Source organism: Cotesia typhae, unplaced genomic scaffold (genome assembly GCF_013202065.1).
Source record: "Cotesia typhae breed Kobodo isofemale line unplaced genomic scaffold, CoteBio_Ctyphae contig_22, whole genome shotgun sequence".
NCBI lineage: Eukaryota > Metazoa > Arthropoda > Insecta > Hymenoptera > Braconidae > Cotesia > Cotesia typhae.
In genome coordinates this window covers 6,680,583-6,699,861 of record NW_027423728.1, presented here as the reverse complement: position 1 = coordinate 6,699,861, position 19,279 = coordinate 6,680,583, and the positions used below count along the sequence as shown (strand labels likewise).

Genomic DNA, 19,279 nt, shown 5'->3' with positions numbered 1-19,279 from the left:
AGACTGAATAAATTTTTTTAGATTAATTAAAAAATATTTCATTCTATTTTTAGTTTAGTTTATTTTTAAGTTTTTTAAATTAAAGTTGACAGTCATTTGATCATATTTTAATTTTTTTTAACAAACAAATTTATTCCAAAAAATTATTTAAAAAAAAATTGCATTTTTAATTTATTAAAATTCCTACAAGTCCATTTTTTTAATAATTTTTTTTTACCTTAATTTATTTATTAAAGAAAATTTAAAAAATTGTAAAGTGACAGCTAAATTTAATGTCATTTTTTTTTAATTTATTAGTGACAAAAATTATAAAATATCTGTAAAATTAATTTAAATGAATTTCAAATTCAAATTTTCTCCCGCCATAAACCTGCGCGCGCTTTCCACTCAGAAGGTCAAGGTCCAGCTCATCAGCCGCGTCAGATGGAATATAGAATATTAAATAATAACAGAAACGTGATGCACTTCCTCGAGCTGTCCTCGACGTAATACAAAGCCGCCCCAGTTAATGAAAACGTTCTTGAAGAATAATAATAACATCAACATCCGAGTCAATAAAAAAGTCGCAATAAATCGGCTAATCATAATCATAACAGATGCGGAACATAATTAAATTATTTCCATTCCCACCTCCAGCAACATCATCAACATCATCCTCATCAACATCATTAATATCAACAACATTATCATTAATCACGTGACAATGCCGGCATTATTTCATCACAACAGCAAATATAATATATATAATATATAATATGTATATAAACAGCAACTAACAGAGATACAAGTTGTGTAATTGCAGTCTCATTCATGCAGAGCAAGTATTAGTACACATTAAACAAGTAGATCCAACTAAGCGGTGAACTGCAAGCCGAATCTTTAAATTGCCTTTGGATACATTCCACAGCATATTACTTGTATACTTGCAACTGGTGACTCCTCAGTGGTAAGTTGAGTTTAGTGTTGATTATTTTTATGTAAATGTACATTATGTACTTACATATTAAAATAACAGCCACATATAGAAATCTATCACGTGAATAATAACTAACGAAAACAATTTTTTCTCTTCTGTTGTTATCTAGGCACGTGAACTATAAACTCGCTATCAGCTATCAGTGATGCTTTTTATCCTTTGATAGTGTTATTATTATTTAAATAATAAATAACCTCCATTAAATTGCTAATACTCATTGTTTTTTAAATATTTATATTAGTATTTTATATTACTAACAAAATGGCTTTGGAAGCTATTAAATATAATAATGAAAAGCTGGAAGTCTTGGATCAAACGCTTCTGCCTGTAATTACTCGGTATATAAATGTTCAGGGTGTTGAAGATGGTTGGAAAGTTATCAATAAGATGCAGGTATTATTATTATTATTTTTTTTTTAATGAAAATCTATTTAGCAGATATTTGATAATGTAAGAATTTTTTTAACAAATAATTTATGGCAAAAAAAATGAGAAAAAAAATTAGTGGAAATTAAAAAAATTAAAAAATTCAATTTTTAAGATATTTTATAATTTAAGAATTTTTTTAACAAATAATTTATGGCAAAAAAAATGGTAGAAATTAAAAAAATTAAAAAAAGCAATTTTTTTAAATATTTTCTTTTTAATTAATTTTTTTGTTTAAAAAAAATTAAAAAATGGCCAAATGACTGCTAATTTTAATGTCATTTTTTTTATTATGGTAAAAACCAGCTTCCAGATTTCAAATAAAAAAAATTTTTAAAAAAAGAATTAAAAAGTTAACATTTATGCAATTAATTTATAAAAAAAAATGATTACTATTGTATTATAAAAATTAATAACAGATAAAGGAAACTTTACTGCATAATTTATATGTAATTGTTGACAATTAGGTCCGTGGAGCTCCAGCAATTGCGATGGTAGGCTGCTTAAGTCTTGCAGTCGAATTAAAAAATGATAATTACAGTGAAAAAAGCTCAGTGAGACGTGAAGTAGAAGGAAAAATGAACTATTTGATATCGGCACGCCCTACAGCTGTTAATATTAAAATTGCTGCTGAACAACTCATCAAGCTGGCTAATAAACTGTACAGAGATGACAGTATTAATGTAGAAAATATGGTTTCTGAGTAAGTATAAATTTAAAAACTAATATTTAATTCAAAGAATTAAGATTAAGATTACAAATTAAAATAAATAATTTTTTGTTCCTTAGAATACTGAGATCAATAGATAATATGTTCAAAAAGGATATTGACGACAATCGGGCTATTGGTGACTTTGGTGCTGATGAAATTCTTAAAAATATTATAGATAATAATTTAGTACGAGTATTAACTCATTGTAACACTGGGTCACTGGCTACCACAGGATATGGTACCGCTCTAGGTGTTGTGCGATCGCTTCACAGCAGAAGAAAACTTGGTAAGATAACGTCGCAATAATAGTTTATTTTTCCACCAACATTAATTCTCTGAAAGCCAGTTTTTAATCCCAGATATAATTTTATCAGGTATTTAAATATGATAAATGTTTTTTATGTAAGTGGATATAATGATAATATTAATTTCTATCCCGGATAGAAGAAAATTCCAGATCGAAAAACTGATCTTGAATTTTTTATAAGGTATATAAATAAAATTCAACCACAAAAATTTTTACTCCGAAGGGATAATCATTATTCATCCGAAAATCGAATCATTGGTTGAATAAATTAAATTAAGCCAGGATATATAAAAATACGTTTTAATTTTTTCAAATAACTTTCTGATAAATTCATCGTTTTTATTTATTTGAATTTTATTTAGTAAAAAAAAATGTTTAATATTCAATAATTTTTTTAGAGCAAGTATATTGTACTGAAACACGTCCGTACAATCAAGGAGCCCGTTTAACAGCTTACGAATTAGTCCATGAAAATATACCAGGTACTTTGATATGCGATGACATGGTAGCTGCGTTGATGAAGTCTAGAAAAATAAATGCTGTAGTAGTTGGCGCTGACAGAGTTGCTGCTAATGGAGATACTGCTAACAAAATAGGAACTTATCAGGTTAATTTTATTTAACTACTTTTATTCTTATCATTACTGCAAAAAAAAAAAAAATTAATTATTAAATAAATCCAACAGATTGCAATCCTAGCAAAATATCACGAAGTTCCATTCTACGTAGCGGCTCCAAGAACGTCTATAGACTTCGACATAATAGCGGGAGACAAGATACCTATTGAAGAGCGACCTGAGCGTGAAATGACGCACCTGAACGACCAGAGAATCGCTGCCAAGGGAATCCAGTGCTGGAACCCCGCATTTGACGTGACCCCTGCTCACCTGATCACTGGAATCATCACCGAGGTTGGTGTTATCAACCCAAAGGACTTGAAGCAGCTTGTTTCAATTGACCGACAATAATAAAGTTATTGCATTCCAACCCTCAATAAAAAGTCAATTACATTAAAATAAATAAAATATTAAGTTAGGAAAAATATTAAAATAAAATAATCGTAAGCTCATATTTTTTTATTCTGATATAAAAAGTATTAACGTTGATATTGGTTACAATTATTGATAATAAAAAAATAATTATTAAGATTTAATTATTTTATTTCAATGGTGGAATAATCGGACATTGGTGTGTGATAACACTATTTTATGCTCATTGCAAGCATCTATAACCACTTGGTCGTTTGTTGATCCAGCTGGGCTGGCAATGTATTTAACTCCGCTCTGAAAAAATATATATATGTAATTAATATTTATTAAGTATTGGAATGATTCAATATTCTGAGTCAATATATAATTAAAGAAAAAAAAATTTTATTTAAATAAGTTGATCTAATGACTCAATTTGCTTCTTAACGCAATTTCTATGAACTTTTAATGTTTAATTCTTTTTTTTATAAATTAAAATTAATAATTATAATAATAATAACTCAAATTAAAACACATTATTATTATTATTATTATTATTATTTTTTTTTTTTTTTTAAATAAAAAAATAAATAAATACTTACAAGTCTGGCCCGATCAACATTATCCCTAAATGGGAAGAAAGCGTCACTACTGATAGCAACATTTTCCATTTTACAGATCCACTGTTTCTTGTCTTCCTCCGTAAGTTTCTCAGGCACAACCTCGAACATAGCAGCCCAGGTAGCCTCGTCCATGTCCTTTTCCACTGACCCATTAACATAATTGTCAATAGCATTAGAAATTTCAGCGCGCTTGACTCCTTTCTTGAACTTCATGCCCATGACCTTGGGATGCTGTCTCAGCCACCAGTTATCAGCCTTGTCACCAGCCAATCTCGTGCAGTGAATCCTGGACTGCTGACCAGCCCCAATACCGATCACCTGGCCGTCTTTGACATAGCAAACAGAGTTACTCTGAGTGTACTTAACCGCGATAGTCGCGACAATCAGGTCCCTAAGCGCAGAATCCAGCAACAGCTTGTTATCAGTCACAACATTAGCAAAAAGATTCTTATCAATAACCGCGTTGTTTCTGCACTGCTCCAGAGTCAGCCCGAAGATCATCTTCCGCTCAATGTCATTAGGAACGTACTCGGGATCAATTTCCAGGACGCAGTAGGCTCCGTTTTTCTTCTTTTTAAGGATCTCCAGGGCCTCGGGGCTGTAGCCAGGTGCAATGATGCCATCTGAAACTTCCCGAGAGATTATTCTCGCAGTAGCGGCGTCGCAGGGATCTGAAAGACCCACGAAGTCTCCGAAGCTGGACATGCGGTCAGCACCACGTGCTCTGGCGTAAGCGACGGCTAGGGGGGTCAGTTGGTCAACTAAATCGTCAACCTGGCACAATTTTGCCTGGACCGCGTCGAGAGGAACTCCCACAGCAGCTCCTGCTGGGCTGACGTGCTTGAAAGAAGTTGCTGCGGGTAGGCCAAGGGCTTCCTTGAGTTCCTTTACTAGTTGGTAGGCGTTCAACGCGTCACAGAGGTTGATGAATCCCGGAGAGCCGTTTACTACCGTAAGAGGCAGCTTCTCCAGAGTGGTGAACACTTGAGCTGGCTTCTGGTGCGGGTTCATTCCATACCGCAGAGTCAGCTGGGATTTCCCGTTGCTGTACTGCTTACGGAAGTAATCAGATATTGCGTCGTCGTATTCTGAGGTGTGGGTGAACGCTTTTAAAGCCAACATTTGCCTGAAAAATTTTAAATTATATAAATTAATTTTTTTTTTTATTTTTAAATTTATTTATTTATTTAATGTACCTTGTATTTAATGTAGTATCTTTGTTGACGTCAGTCTGCATTTCAGTGATGACCTTTTCGTAATCATTGGGGTCGCAGATTACAGTGACCCGGGCGTGATTTTTAGCAGCCGCGCGCAAAAGAGTAACTCCACCGATATCGATATTTTCAACAGCGTCTGCCAGGGTTACATCACTCTTGCTGATGGTATTTTTAAAAGGGTACAAATTACAGACCACCAAGCTTATGTTTGAATAATTTTGCTTCTTCATATCTGATTGATCTGACTCAGTCAAACGCGCTAAGATTCCTGGAATATATTTATTTTTTTAGTTTTAACAAATAAAATTTGAGGAGTTGAGTTATAAATTTTATAAGTACGAATTTTAATAAATATTTTTTTTTTAAGAATTATTAATTACCGGCATGAACAGCTGGATGTAATGTTTTTACTCGACCACCAAGCATTTCAGATGCGCCTGTAATGTCAGCAACATCTTTCACCGGTAATCCAGCATCTCTTAGCGATTTAGCAGTTCCTCCGGATGCTACCAAGGTCATTCCTAGTTCGTGTAATTTTTTTGACAGAGACAATAAATTTGTCTTGTCAGACACACTCAATAATGCTGAAATTCAAAAAATTATCAATGTAATTGTGTATGAAAATAATTGCGCAGTTATTTAAATATAAATTAACCAAAAAATGTAAAAAAATAAATAATCAGAGCACGTGGTCGATAAAATAATTGTTTATATTTTTTACTTATTTATAATTTATTTATTTTTTTTATTTACCTAGCTTGCCAGACATCTTCGACGACATTCAAAAAAATTATTAATATAATTTGGGTAATTGAAATTTTACTTTGAATTTCAATTGAACTGAAGAGAGATGTGTGCGCCGGATGCGGCTTTTAACAAGTGGCGTTAATTAACCTCTTCTCGAGGCTCTAGGCTTATCTACAACAAAAATGTATTATAAATATATTTATAGATAGTGGTGGATCATTAATGGTGGAACAATAACATCATTAATGAATTAATAATAATATTAATAATAATAATAATAATAATAATAATAATAATAATAAATTTAATCTCTATTTATAATTGTTATCGTTAATTCAACAAATCCGTGGGGTAAAGATATAAATAAATTACGAAATAAATAATAAATTGAAATTTTTTACTAACGTCATTTATATTTTTATTTATTATCTGCTTCAATAAATTATTTGTGAAAAAAAATATTGTTACAAGTGAAAATTTTTAGAAGCATTTTTTTACTGTAATTAATTTGTTAAAAAAATTTTTAAAATTGACAGCTGACTGATAACTTCAGTATTATTAAAAAAAGGTAATTATAAATTTTTGAAATTTTAAATAATTATTTAAAAAAGTATAAAAAATATAAAAGATGATTAATCTGTAGCGCAAAAAGTGATTATCTATTTTACCGGCTCTGATTGAACTCTAAAACCTCTAAATTCCCAGTATCAGTGTCAAGTTTTTAAGTCCAATTTAATAAAATAACTTATCAAAAAAGTCTGCCACGGAGAATATTATAAATAAAGCATTTTATTAACGTAAAACATAGTAGTGTAGAATAGGCAAACATAAAAATTTCCACCTCTGTCAAGAAAACAAGAAAGACAGTTACCGAGTTTCAATAACGGCTCTGTAATCAATTCTGTCAGCTATCAGCAAACACAACTTGTCGAGTTGGCTGGCAATAACACTAATGTATTTTCAATCTGTAAGTAGATTAGATTATATTTATTTATGAAAATATATTTTCTAACCTATCTTATGATTTTCCAGATTTAAAAAAAAAAAAAAAAAAAACAACGTTGAATTTAGAAAATTACATAAAATTGGAGTAAAATGGTGAAGTCAAAGTCTCACGAACGAACACCGAAAGCTAAAAACAAACATTTGAATCATGCTCATCATAAAAAAGAAACCGAGTCATCGAGGATGAATCTGATGAACTCGGTGCTGACGGTAACCTGTATGGCGGTTGCTGCTTGGTTTGGTTACAAAGGGTATCTGGAAACGCGCGTCAATACTCCGTTTGATTCAGAAAAGGTAAATAATTCATGACAGTAAAACACCGAAAGTTTTTTAATTTTTTTTTAGTAATAAGTTGATTACTTTCTTTGATTCGAAATGACAGAACACTTTTAATTTTAGATTCAAACTGAAATAATTATAGTTTACTCTCGGTTTATATAGCAAGAGAAAGTCACTTGTTATCTTTTTAAATTTCATTAGATATTACAAATCGTTCGTATCAATAATTTTCCATCAAAGTTTTTTGATAAAAAATGCTGATGTTGATAAATATTAAAATGTCTTATCTGACACAATATTTAAATAAAAAAAAATTAAAATCTATTATAATTCTAATTTATAACAAAAACATATTAAATATTTTTTATTTTTAATTATTTAATCAAATAAATTATCAACTTAAAAAAAATTACATTTTCAATTTAAAAACACATTGCATAATTTCAAAAAAAAATTTTAATGTGTTGTATTTTTAACATCAAATTTTTTTAAATAATTTATCAATTTAAAAAAAAAGAAAATTTATTAATTTTATTGTTTATTAAAAAAAGTCCTGTGTATTTTCTGGTTAATAAATAAATAAAAAATAAATTTACACTTTAGCTAGTGGCGATTAATGGCCTGGACACAGCAGATCGATACTGGGGTTCATACCGACCCGGCCTGTACTTCGGAATGAAAACCCGAGACCCTCAATCGCTGGTCAGCGGTTTGATGTGGTACCGACCGCAAAACCTGCGACAAGGCGGTGAGAGTTTCCGTCACTGGTGCGAGCAAGGCGACAAACTCGACAAGTACGGCTGGCTCGAACACGACGGCAAGACTTTCGGAGTCCAAGAAATCCACGACGGGGACCTGATAATAAAAATCTCGTACGTAAAGAAGCCAGGTGGCCGTCACGGTGGTGACTGGACAGCCAGAATCGGGGTGACATCCAAAGTAGAGCCCAAAGATTCCCAAAAATCCCAAGAAATATCTTTCATCTTCTACTCCGCCCTAGAAGACAAGTCCACCGGGAACATAAAAGCTTCTCTGGGCGCAGACAACCGTCTGTCAGGCATGGAAGGCTACACCGACGGTCTAGGTGCCTACAGGTTCAGTATGAACCCCACTAAGGGCACTGTGGAAGAGCACTCCTTCCTAATAGCCGTGTTGCCGGGTCTGAACCTCGTCAAAGAAACAATCCTCCAGAATTTACGACTCGCCTCCCAAAAAGTCTCGAACGTCAAGCTCAAGCGAATTGTCCTAGGAGGCGACCAACTTCCTCTTGACAACGAAGGGAAGAAAACCGACCCTAATTTCTGTGCGACCCAGGTCACCGCTCGAGTTCCTTTCGAGTTCGAAGTTCTTTTCGAATCTGGCAGTGTTCCTCTGCGCAAAGAGAAGCTCACCGGGAAAAACTTCGACCTGGCGCTTTTGGAGCAGCGAAAACGGTTCAACGACAAGTTTGAGAAGATCTTCAAACTAACAGAGAAAGGCTTCAAGGAAGACGTGATAGAGTTCGCCAAGTACGGGTTCTCAAACTTGATCGGAAGCATCGGGTACTTCTACGGAAGCTCCCAGGTCCAGAGTGTCCACACCAAGAGTCCAGTTCCATACTGGAAGGCTCCCTTGTACACCGGAGTGCCTAGCAGAAGTTTCTTTCCCCGCGGATTTCTCTGGGACGAAGGCTTTCACGGACTTTTGGTCGCGACCTGGGACTTGGACATCGAGATGGACATAATGAGTCACTGGTTCGACTTGATGAACTCCGAAGGCTGGATCCCCAGAGAAATGATCCTGGGGTCGGAGGCTCTGGCGAAGGTTCCTGAGGAGTTTGTCACCCAGATCAGCACCAATGCGAACCCTCCGACTTTCTTCTTGACCCTGCAGTATATTTTGAACTCCAGGGAATCGGAGCTCCTGGACAGGCACTACAAATTACTGGATAAATTGTATCCGAGATTGCACGCCTGGTTCGAGTGGTTCAACACCACGCAAGTTGGAGACATGCCGGGTACTTACAGGTGGCGCGGACGAGACAGCTTGACCAACCGAGAACTCAATCCAAAAACGCTGACTTCTGGGCTTGATGATTACCCACGAGCTTCGCACCCGAATGTCGATGAGAGACATGTCGATTTGAGGTGCTGGATCGCTTTCGCTGCGGGAGTAATGGCGAGGCTCTCGGAGCTGCTACACCACCCGGCGGACAAGTACCGGGACACTCACAAGTTCTTGACGGACAACCAGGTGCTCAACGGGCTGCACTGGTCGCCTTCCAGCCAGTCCTACGCGGACTATGGCCTCCATACGGACAAGGTAGAGCTGAGGAAACCTAGTGCGCCTCCCAGGTCTCCAGCTTCGCCGGAGCTCATCAGAGTCGTCCTAGAGGACCCGAGTCTTAAGTTTGTTGATTCGAGTTTTGGATACTTGTCGCTGTTTCCATTCATTTTGCAGGTCGTTGAATCGGACTCTCCGCATCTGGAGAAAATTCTGATGGACTTGACCAAGCCCGAGCTGCTCTGGACCAAGTTCGGGCTCAGGTCCCTCGCAAAAAATTCTCCGCTCTATGCCAAGTACAATACTGAGCATGATGCGCCCTATTGGAGAGGACCTATTTGGATTAATTTGAATTATTTGACCTTGAGAGCGCTCAATTGGTATGCTGAGACTCCCGGACCATATGCCGGGAAAGCCAAGAAAATTTACAAGGACTTGAGAGAGAACTTAATCAAAAATATGCTGGTGCAGTACAAAAAAACCGGGTTCATTTGGGAAAATTATGGAGATGTTTATGGAGAAGGAAAAGGCAGTCATCCGTTTAATGGATGGTCTTCGCTGATTGTTATGATCATGGCGGAAATTTATTAGGTTTTTTGGGTTCAGTTAACTAATTTGTTTTTTTTTTTCTTTTTTTTTTTTTTTTTTGTCTAAGACAATCAGTCATTTTTTTTATTCTACTTGCTCGTATTTTGTAATTTTTTAATGTTTTATAAATAAGAATTGTTTTGGAGAAAATTTTTAAGTTTTTGTTATAAGTAGTTTAGATTTTAATTGATTGAAATTTGTTGATTAGATAAAAAAAGTTTTTTTGCATAAAGACATAATTTAAAAAATTGAACACTACTGTTTGAATGACGGAAAAATTTTTTTCGTTGTTTTCACAGTGGATTTTATAAAAATTTAGAAAATTACTTTACATTTATTATTAATTTTTTATTTAAATATTTATACTAAAATTTTCGAGACCTAAGAACAGAATTTCAAAATTTTTATAATTTATTTAAAAATAAAAAGGATAAATTTTTATACAACAAAAAAAATTGTAATAAACACATGTACCAATTTTTAAAAACTAAATTTTGAGATTAACTGAAAATGTATTATTATTATTATTTTTATTATTTAAAATTAGATATTAATCAATTAATTTTAGTAAAATGTGTTCATATAAAAAATTGTTAATTTTAGTGAATTAATTTTAAAAAAAGCACAAGTTAAAGTTGAGGATTGTAAACCTCACTCACAATTAATTAAAAATTATTTTTCATTTAATTCGTGAGCTGGTACTCACTAAAAAATCAATTTCAGCTTGCGTTTAATTATTAATTATTATTTAATAAATTTTTTAGTCAAATAAATCAAGGCAATATGTAATTATAATTTTTTAAAAATTCAAAAGTGAAGACTCAGGATTTGATAACTGAAAAAAAAAAAAAAAAAAAAACATTTTTATAATAAGACTGCACACCAAAAATTGCAGCTAATTAATAAATAAAATTAATATTAATTAATAATGATAATAATTATATCGATTATTATTAAGGATTTTATCTCCTAAATTTTTAACAGCTTCTGCGTAATTGATACTTCTGTATATATTTATATATAAATATAGATATACATGTATCTAATATTATTGATAATAAGCATATTTTTTTTTTCTTATTGTAAGGATGTAAAATAACAACTAAAAACAGATTTTAATACAGACGTCGATTTTTTCAATAAGAAATTATCGATAACTGGCTGTGAAAAACGAAACATAAACATTAACACAAACATCATTTTTCCGGTCTTAGGACTAATCATAGTTCATTAAAAAAAAAAAAAAAAAAAAAAAAAAAAAAAAAAAAAATAATAAAATTGATAAGGATAGAAATAGTATCAATATTTATAGTATCATTAAATGAAAAAAAAAAAAAAAAAACTGTAAGATTTAAACTGAAAAATAATCAACATTTGATTCTAAGTCTTTTGTTAATTAAACTGTAAAGTTTTTTTTGTATACAAAATTGTGATCTTGTGTACTCGATAATAAGTAAATTACTTAATGTAATTTAAAACGTAATTAGAAATAAAAATATATCATCTTATAAAAATTTGGATTTAATTTTACTTGTCTAAAAAAAAAAAATTATTGTCAAATAAAATAAAATTTTCCACATAAAATATATATTTATTTATAAAAAACAATCCGTATCTAAATATGTATGGAAAATATTTCTTTATAATGGATAGTAAGTATAATTATCTTGTGTGAAAAACGCTAGAAAAAAAAAATATATATATATATATATATATATAAAAATCTCTTTGATTTAAAAAATTAAGTGGAATAAAAATTGAGCAAAAATATCAATTCCTCTCCTCTTCTGGAATAAAGTACATTGAGTCAATAAAAAGTCTAGTCAAGTCTCCGACTACTGAACGATCTGGAAGACTTTGGCTCATTCCATACATAGCGAGCTGTGAATAAAAAATTATTATGATTATATTTAATGAAATCTATGAATTAATCAATAAAATGATTAATTAATTACCCGTCCTTCTATAGGAACATCAGGTGTCTTATTAATTTCTATAAGAACATTTCTGACATCGTCCAAAAAGGTATCAGCAACACCCGGCTGTGTGTGAACATAAGTAACGCACAAGTGAATAGCACTCGGAAATTGCAAAGTATTTAAATTCCATCCTCTGGCTCCAAGACCTTCAGAAAGACGATAAATGTGGAATTTATTGGAGCCCAAAGCGATGACTGAAGTACCAGGAGTGCCGATGATATAAATACTATCTAATTCTCTTAATCTGTAAGTAAATTAATTTAATTAATCAATATTAATAATAATTAATTATTTAATTAAAAATTACTTTGATTCGAGGTATTTTGTTGTTTGGATTATTTTTCTAGTTGATTCCAAATAACCATCGTAACCAAAATGCATCATTGATGCCCAACAAGCGGCTATTATTCCTCCAGCACGTGAGCCATTTATTGTTGGAGAACCGTAAATACCGCCAGGCCAATCTGTTGTTATTGTGAATTGATGATGACGATACTTTTTATCGCTGTAAAGAATAACTGATGATCCTTTCGGTGCGTATCCATACTAAAAATTTATTATTAATTATAAATTGTAATTTAATATCATGAAAAAATAATTTATATTTTTTTTTAAGAAGAAATATTTAGATGCATACTTTGTGAGTATCAGCAGAAATAGAAGTAACACCAGGTAGAATAAAATCAAATGGTGGAACATCAAAACCAGCAGCTGGCATAAAACATAATAAAAATCCACCCAGACAAGCATCAACATGAACTGGAATGTTATATTTAAGACCAAGCTTAGAAATTTCTTCAATATTATCCATTGTACCGTATGGGAAATTCGGTGTTGATCCAACGAGCTATTATTTTTAAAATATTTAAATTATTAATTAGGTGATCATTAATAATAATAATACTTAGTACCATTATTGTGTTGCGAGAAATAGCTTTTTTCATGGCATTAATGCTGACTGTGAAGCTTTTTGGGTTGAGCGGCACAGCTCGTACTTTGATATTTAAGTACTGAGCAGCTTTGTCAAAAGCCGAGTGGGCCGTTACCGGTACCACCATTTCAGGGTGCTTGATTCCTTTAACTTCGCGTGCGTAATCGCGATATGCTTTGCATGCTAAAATAATTGATTCAGTACCTCCAGATGTCATCTGAAATTATAAATTAAAAAAAGATATTTTTTTTTAATTTATTTTAAGTATAAATAAAAAAAAATAAAACTTACAGTCCCGCAGGATTTATTATTGCCGTGAAATAAACGACAGGAAATTCTTACAACTTCAGCCTCCATTTTACAAACCCCAGGAAATACATCAGGATGCAGAGGATTTGTATACGAAGCGATCCCATAAACTTCGGCCATCAAGTTTATCAGCTTTTCATCATTTCTGTACACAGTTCCTGAAACTTTGCCATTTTTCCAATCGTAGTCACCTGAAAAAAATTTTATTTATTTATTTATTTATTTATTTATTTAAGTCCCAACAGCCTACTGGCCAATAACTTTTATTATTTATTTATATAAGTAATAGAAAAATTTTTATTTAAATAATAAACTTATTTTTAATTCAAAAATTAAAATTACCTATTTGTACACTCTGCTTGATAGCTTCAATAACTTGTTCATGATTTAAACCTTTCTTAGGTAAATTTGTGACACACTGAATACCTTGGAGCCGATTTTTGCTCTCGTTTTCAAAAGTATCGTTTAGATTATTGAGCTCGCGTTCTATATGTTCGCGAACCGAAGGAATGTAACGGGCTAGTTTGAACAATTGTTTCTTGCTACGTACGACAATACTCTCATCATGGTTACAAAAATTCCATACCCAAATAGCACCGAGAACTGAGCCAGTTGTTATTGTTACTATTTGCCAAGGTTCTTTTTCCTTAAAGCTATCGTTTATTAGCTCTTTCACGGTATTCATTCTAAAAAACATACAAAATAATTTATCAATAATAAATAATTAAAATACAAATTAAAAAAAAAAATAAATACCTTCTAAATTTATAATAAGCACAAGTAACTGTTAAAATTGACTTGTAATGCTGACTAATTTGTTGGTTTACTCACCTTTAAATTTTTTTTGCCTTTTTGAATTGTTCAAATAAAAACGCTGATTAAAAACAAATAAAAATTAGCTCGTTAAGAGATAAGTACTTATGCATGTACATAAAAATACGTCTATAAATATATGTAAAGATAAATAAATGGGTGTAAATATTTTGTACAACGCACAAATAAAAATAATTCTAAGTTTTGACGACAGGCGCAACAGCTGCTAGTTGAGATCTTTTTTTCTAAATTCAGATGCTTTAATTAAATATTTCTGATGATTATTTATAATTATTATCAAAATTAATTTAATAATTTTTTTTTACAAATACATTTTGACAAAAAAAAAAATAAGAAAAAAATTGACTAACAAATATTTTAAAAAATTAAAAATCCAATTTGTTAAATAATAATTTTTCAGAATAATGATTAAATTAGTTGACATTTAAAAATTTTTAGAATTTTTAGAATTTTTTTTTTTTTTTTTTTTTTTGAAAAATGATTATAAAAAAATTTTACTTGTAAAAACTTGAAAAACTACAATTGTAATTTTAAAAATTATTAAAAAAAAATAGCTGTTAATTTTTAAAGATTCTAAATTTGCATTTAAAAATTAGCGCCAAGTAAATAAACTTCTAGCGCGCGCTCTAGCGGTGGTAGAAAAAATAAACAAAATTAAAATGACGCGGGACTCTTTCCTGGTAGACAGTAATTTCACGTTGTACTTCCTGTGAGCAATACCACGTTTTCTAAATCTTTTCAACGTAACCTTCAAAGTAATAGTCACGTTGCATGAGTTCGGGATTTATTAATTTTTATTTAATTAAATAATTAATCACTAAAAAGTGATTTAAATTGTTAAAATAATTTATTAGATTCGTATTATTCATTTAACTTTTTAAAATGAAGAAACAAAACGTTGAAAATAAAAAAAAACAAAATGACCCAAAGAAAGCCGGTGTGGTTGCTGGTGCTAAAATTAATAAAGCTATCAAAAAGGAAAAACCTGTAAGTAAAGTTGAAAAACCAATTAAGCCTGTTAAAAAAAAAAAACTTGTTGCTCAAGTTGAAAAACCTGTTGAAAAAGTTATTAAATCAAATAAAAAACAAAATAAAAACGTTGGTCCAACAGAATTAACAAATACGAAGCCAGTGAAAGAAAATATTAAAGCTAAAAAAGAACCAACGGAAAAATCCAAAATTTTAGAAAAAAAATCTAAAATTCAACAATTAAAGAGGAAAAATGAAGTAGAACCTGAAATGATTAAAAAGTTAAAAAATACTGAAGAAAAAGCAACTTTAATGAAAAAAAAGGTGAAAAAGCCGACTAATGAAAAAAAATTAAAATCAAATGCTGAACAAATTACTCAGACTGATAAAAAATCAAAGGTAATTGTTGATAAAGTGAAGAAGCATGCGGAAGAAGGAAAAAAAATTAGAAAAAAAAGTAAGCAAGATAAAAAATCTAAGAAAGTAACAAACGGAATTAAAATTGAAGTCGACGGTGAAGAAAAAGTAGTCAACGACCTGGAGATTGATGAAGACCACGTTTTGCAAGCCGTTGATGGTATATTACAACTTGCTGAGCAAGAAAAAAGCGATAAAAAATTATTTTCATCGGACGATACTCCTATCTTTTTACAAGTCAACTGTATTAAGATTCCCAGAGTACCTTACCACCGTTTGAGAATGTAAGTACAAAAAAAAAAATTTTTTTTTTTTTTAATTTTTCTTGAGTATATAATACACATGATTATAAAATTTTAATTACCAATGGATCCTTATGAGTGTGCCATGATTATCAAACTTGTATGAAGTATTATTGCAATAAACAATTTAATATTTTAAGCCTTTAAAGTCCAACAATTAATCGATTAAAATTTTTTTTCTAATTTGCAGATTCTTGCCGCATGATATGGTGGGCCCGACAGATGACGTCGCGCTGTTTGTTAGTGACTTGGAGAAAGGACGTCGCAAGGACTACGAAAAAACTATCGAACATTGGCAAAATGTTCTGCAGGAGAAAGGAGTAAACCGGATCAGAGAAATAATCCCAATGGCCAAAGTCAAGGCCGAGTACCGCCAATTCGAGATGAAGAGGAAGCTCTCGAAGCTGTTTGATTTCTATCTGGTTGATGGAAAAATCGCAGGACACTTGACTCATCTCCTTGGATCAACTTTTACTCGTGGTGCTAATCCACCCACTCCGGTAAAGTTATGGCGAGATAACCTGAAGAAAGAGTTCGATTATGCGCTCAAGAAAACTTGTATGGAAATTCACGGGCACGGTGGTACGCACTGTGTTAGAATTGGAACAATTGCTATGCCCAAGAAAAAAATTGCTGAGAATATTTTGGCAGCTTGTAAAGCTTTAGAGAAAGATTATCCAGGTGGATTTGATAATATACGATCTATGACCATTAAAACTAGGAGAAGCTTGGCTATTCCTGTTTATTATTCAATGAGTAAGTATTTTGTAATTTTATTTTTTATTAAGACGTCAAATGTTTTATAATAATTGATTTAATTTTTTTCAAGAATATTATTTTAATATTTATTTTAATTATTTACAGAAAACAAAGACGACGTCGCAGTGCCAGTAGTTAAACCAAAACGACCTAAAGCCTACAAGGATGTAGTTGGAGGGCTTTCAACTCTCGACTCAGACGCAGAAGAAGATGTTCAAATTTCACTGACTCCTCGTGGTGATGTTAAAATTCTTGATCCAAAATCTGCTAAGAAATTCTATGAAGAAAATTATCCAGTAAAAAATTTGAAGAAATTAAAAAATAAAACTACTTTCAAAGCAAAAACTAAAACTGTTCAAAAAAAAGTTTTAGAAAAAAAAACTACGAAGAAAGTAAAATCGACTTGAGTAGTACTTACTTATAAGTTGTATATATTTTTGTATTATAATATGTGTCTTAATTAAAAATTATCTAATAAGATTATTAAAAAATTTCGTCTAATTTTTTAACAATGAACGTCTTACAAATTTACCTAGCCTAGTCTATTTTATTCATTTAACGCCAAGCGGCATTGAACTCTATAAATAAATAAATAATTTTATTTTAATAAAAAATTAAAATTCCATATAAATTATGTAAATATTTTATTACTTTAGGTTGCTTATTCAATTATTTTGTACAATAATAATTAATCATAAACTTATTAAATAACTTGATCCTGAAAAGCTAAAGCAGTCAATGCTTTTTGATGACCTTGATATTCACGTTCAATAGTACCAGTATTAACATTCCAAAGGCGAGCAATCCCATCAGAAGAAGCAGTGAAAATATACTGAGAATCAGCACTGAATGCAGCATCCCAAACCCAGCGTTTAGATTCATGTTGCAAAACGATTGACGGTGAGAAATCGGAAGTCTTCCAAAGCCTGGCAGTCTGGTCCGCAGAAGTAGTCACTAGAAGGGTTGAGTCTGGACTGAATTTACACTTAAGCGCGTAGCGCTCATGAGCAGCAAGTTTCTGATGAGGATGAAGCTTAGTTATCTCTTCATCTATCCCTCCGGTTAATGTCCAGACATAGCAACTGCCTTTGTTGTTGACAGCAGCCATGTACGTACCTTCAGTATTGATGCAGACATCCTGGATAGAAGCCTCAGCCTCCGGGATCAGCTGCTCGTTGCGGTCTGACCGCAAATCCCAGAGGTGAATTATTCCACTCTGGTCGCCGACGATCAGCTGAGACTGATTCGGGTGCAGACAAACACAGTTCACCGGTGAAGACGCTTGGAATATGCGCTGGCACTGGAAAGTTCCTGATCTTATGTCCCATATGCGCGCCGAGCAGTCTTCGCTCCCGGTGAACATCCACTTGCCGTCTTCCTGGAATCCTAGACTTGTTATATTTTTAGAAGCTCCCTCATAGTTCAGTGCGATGCTGTTGTTGCTGGCTGCCAGGTCTTGCATGAATATATTCTGGTAACCGGCCGCTGCAACTGTATGCTTGTTGGGGGATATTTCTAAGGCATTTACTTGTGATACTGTGTGCTGCAGGGTGCGTTGACATACTCCAGTGTGTGCTTGCCAGACTTTTATTGTGTGATCATATCCACCGGTTACAAAAATCACCTGATCACTTTCTTCTACTGTCATTTTTATTTATTTATATTTTTTTCTAGCCTGTAACAAAGTATACATAAATAAACAAACACAGCTGATGATATAATATTAAAGTTAGCCGATGTTTTTAATTTTATAATTTTTTTTTTTTTTTTTTTTTTTTTCATTTATTAAATTAGAACTAAAAAATAATTTTTAAAAATTCCACTTACAGTTTTTTTACAAATAAAATTTTTTTGTAGTAATTTTTTCCATAAAAAAAATTTAGATGTCGGTTAACTTAATTTTCATACTGATAATGCGTACTTGAACTATATAAGAGGTTATGTACTGTTTATGACAACTGTCAAATTTTAAAATGACATCAACAATTAAAGATGACACTGTAAATTAAGTTAGCCGACAATAAAAAATTTTTAGATTCTTTTTTTATTTAAAAAAAAAAAAAAAAAAGAAAGATTACAAAAAAATAAAAAAAAATTTTTCACTTATAAAAAAAACTGTAAGTGTAATTTTTTTGTTCTAATTTAATTATTAACAAAAAAATTAAAAACGTCGGCTAACTCTAGTATTATGAATTGTTTTATAATTTTATAACAATTAAATCATTATAAAAAAAAAATTTAATAAAAAAATTCCACATGCGAAAATTTAAAAAAGTTGGTAGTGAAAATTTTTTAAAACACTTTTTTGTTGTAATTAACTTACCAGTGTTTAATATTAATTGATAAATAATCACAGAAATAATAATGATGGAAATGTAATTAATTTATGATAATTTTGTAATTTTGAAACGTCATAGCACTTAAAAGTTTTTTTTTTATATAAAGTAAATTAATTAAATTGTGAAAATTATCATACTGAAGTTAGCCGTCAGCTGTCAAATTAAAAAATTTCTTTAACAAATCAATTAGTATGGAATTGTTTTTATTATAAAATGTTAACCAGTATAATAAATAAAAACAAATTATTAATAATTTAATATTAAATAAATCACAAATAACGAGCGCCTCCTGGTGATGGAAAAAATGAAACTAGCGACTCAATAGCCATTT

The 19,279-nt window shown here is 31.4% G+C and overlaps 6 protein-coding genes and 1 long non-coding RNA gene across 11 annotated transcripts; 4 read left to right on the top strand and 3 right to left on the bottom strand.

Annotated features, from left to right (window-relative positions):
• The first annotated feature begins 787 nt into the window (after window positions 1-787).
• Window positions 788-3,568, top strand: LOC141538473 (methylthioribose-1-phosphate isomerase). 2 transcript variants are annotated; one of them, XM_074259955.1, is made up of 6 exons: window positions 788-946; window positions 1,086-1,369; window positions 1,870-2,105; window positions 2,192-2,400; window positions 2,820-3,028; window positions 3,107-3,568. In XM_074259955.1, the coding sequence occupies exons 2-6, from the start codon at window positions 1,238-1,240 to the stop codon at window positions 3,386-3,388; spliced, it is 1,068 nt and encodes a 355-aa protein (XP_074116056.1). In that variant the 5' UTR covers window positions 788-946; window positions 1,086-1,237; the 3' UTR covers window positions 3,389-3,568. The 2 variants fall into 2 exon arrangements, with proteins under 2 accessions (XP_074116056.1, XP_074116057.1); XM_074259956.1 differs by lacking the exon at window positions 1,086-1,369 and having other exon boundaries at window positions 819-946.
• On the bottom strand, window positions 3,482-6,160 carry LOC141538471 (bifunctional purine biosynthesis protein ATIC). Its single transcript, XM_074259952.1, has 5 exons — window positions 5,982-6,160; window positions 5,609-5,812; window positions 5,208-5,496; window positions 3,991-5,137; window positions 3,482-3,703 (listed from the first exon to the last, which is right to left on the bottom strand). Exons 1-5 carry the CDS (start codon window positions 6,007-6,009, stop codon window positions 3,584-3,586), a joined length of 1,788 nt encoding a protein of 595 aa, XP_074116053.1. The 5' UTR covers window positions 6,010-6,160; the 3' UTR covers window positions 3,482-3,583.
• Window positions 5,430-5,932, top strand: LOC141538474 (uncharacterized). The gene is made up of 2 exons (XR_012481060.1): window positions 5,430-5,563; window positions 5,652-5,932. It is a non-coding gene; the product is annotated as an uncharacterized LOC141538474 (long non-coding RNA).
• Window positions 6,161-6,457: 297 nt separating the features above from the next.
• Window positions 6,458-11,387, top strand: Gcs1 (mannosyl-oligosaccharide glucosidase). Of its 2 annotated transcripts, XM_074259950.1 has the most exons (4): window positions 6,458-6,543; window positions 6,619-6,942; window positions 7,008-7,274; window positions 7,863-11,387. In XM_074259950.1, exons 3-4 carry the CDS (start codon window positions 7,071-7,073, stop codon window positions 10,110-10,112), a joined length of 2,454 nt encoding a protein of 817 aa, XP_074116051.1. In that variant the 5' UTR covers window positions 6,458-6,543; window positions 6,619-6,942; window positions 7,008-7,070; the 3' UTR covers window positions 10,113-11,387. The 2 variants fall into 2 exon arrangements, with proteins under 2 accessions (XP_074116051.1, XP_074116050.1); XM_074259949.1 differs by having other exon boundaries at window positions 6,466-6,942.
• On the bottom strand, window positions 10,093-14,304 carry Sply (Sphingosine-1-phosphate lyase). Of its 2 annotated transcripts, none has more exons than XM_074259954.1 (8): window positions 14,160-14,304; window positions 13,671-14,014; window positions 13,311-13,519; window positions 13,000-13,236; window positions 12,726-12,935; window positions 12,396-12,634; window positions 12,065-12,332; window positions 10,093-11,990 (listed from the first exon to the last, which is right to left on the bottom strand). In XM_074259954.1, the coding sequence occupies exons 2-8, from the start codon at window positions 14,011-14,013 to the stop codon at window positions 11,880-11,882; spliced, it is 1,617 nt and encodes a 538-aa protein (XP_074116055.1). In that variant the 5' UTR covers window position 14,014; window positions 14,160-14,304; the 3' UTR covers window positions 10,093-11,879. The 2 variants fall into 2 exon arrangements, with proteins under 2 accessions (XP_074116055.1, XP_074116054.1); XM_074259953.1 differs by having other exon boundaries at window positions 14,085-14,242.
• A 563-nt stretch (window positions 14,305-14,867) lies between these two features.
• LOC141524526 (uncharacterized) lies at window positions 14,868-17,100 on the top strand. The gene is made up of 3 exons (XM_074238478.1): window positions 14,868-15,832; window positions 16,041-16,606; window positions 16,715-17,100. The coding sequence occupies exons 1-3, from the start codon at window positions 15,045-15,047 to the stop codon at window positions 17,014-17,016; spliced, it is 1,656 nt and encodes a 551-aa protein (XP_074094579.1). The 5' UTR covers window positions 14,868-15,044; the 3' UTR covers window positions 17,017-17,100.
• A 136-nt stretch (window positions 17,101-17,236) lies between these two features.
• On the bottom strand, window positions 17,237-19,195 carry Lst8 (MTOR associated protein, LST8). 2 transcript variants are annotated; one of them, XM_074238484.1, is made up of 2 exons: window positions 18,933-19,195; window positions 17,237-18,284 (listed from the first exon to the last, which is right to left on the bottom strand). In XM_074238484.1, exon 2 carries the CDS (start codon window positions 18,255-18,257, stop codon window positions 17,313-17,315), a length of 945 nt encoding a protein of 314 aa, XP_074094585.1. In that variant the 5' UTR covers window positions 18,258-18,284; window positions 18,933-19,195; the 3' UTR covers window positions 17,237-17,312. The 2 variants fall into 2 exon arrangements, with proteins under 2 accessions (XP_074094585.1, XP_074094586.1); XM_074238485.1 differs by lacking the exon at window positions 18,933-19,195 and adding an exon at window positions 18,437-18,546.
• Window positions 19,196-19,279: the final 84 nt, after the last annotated feature.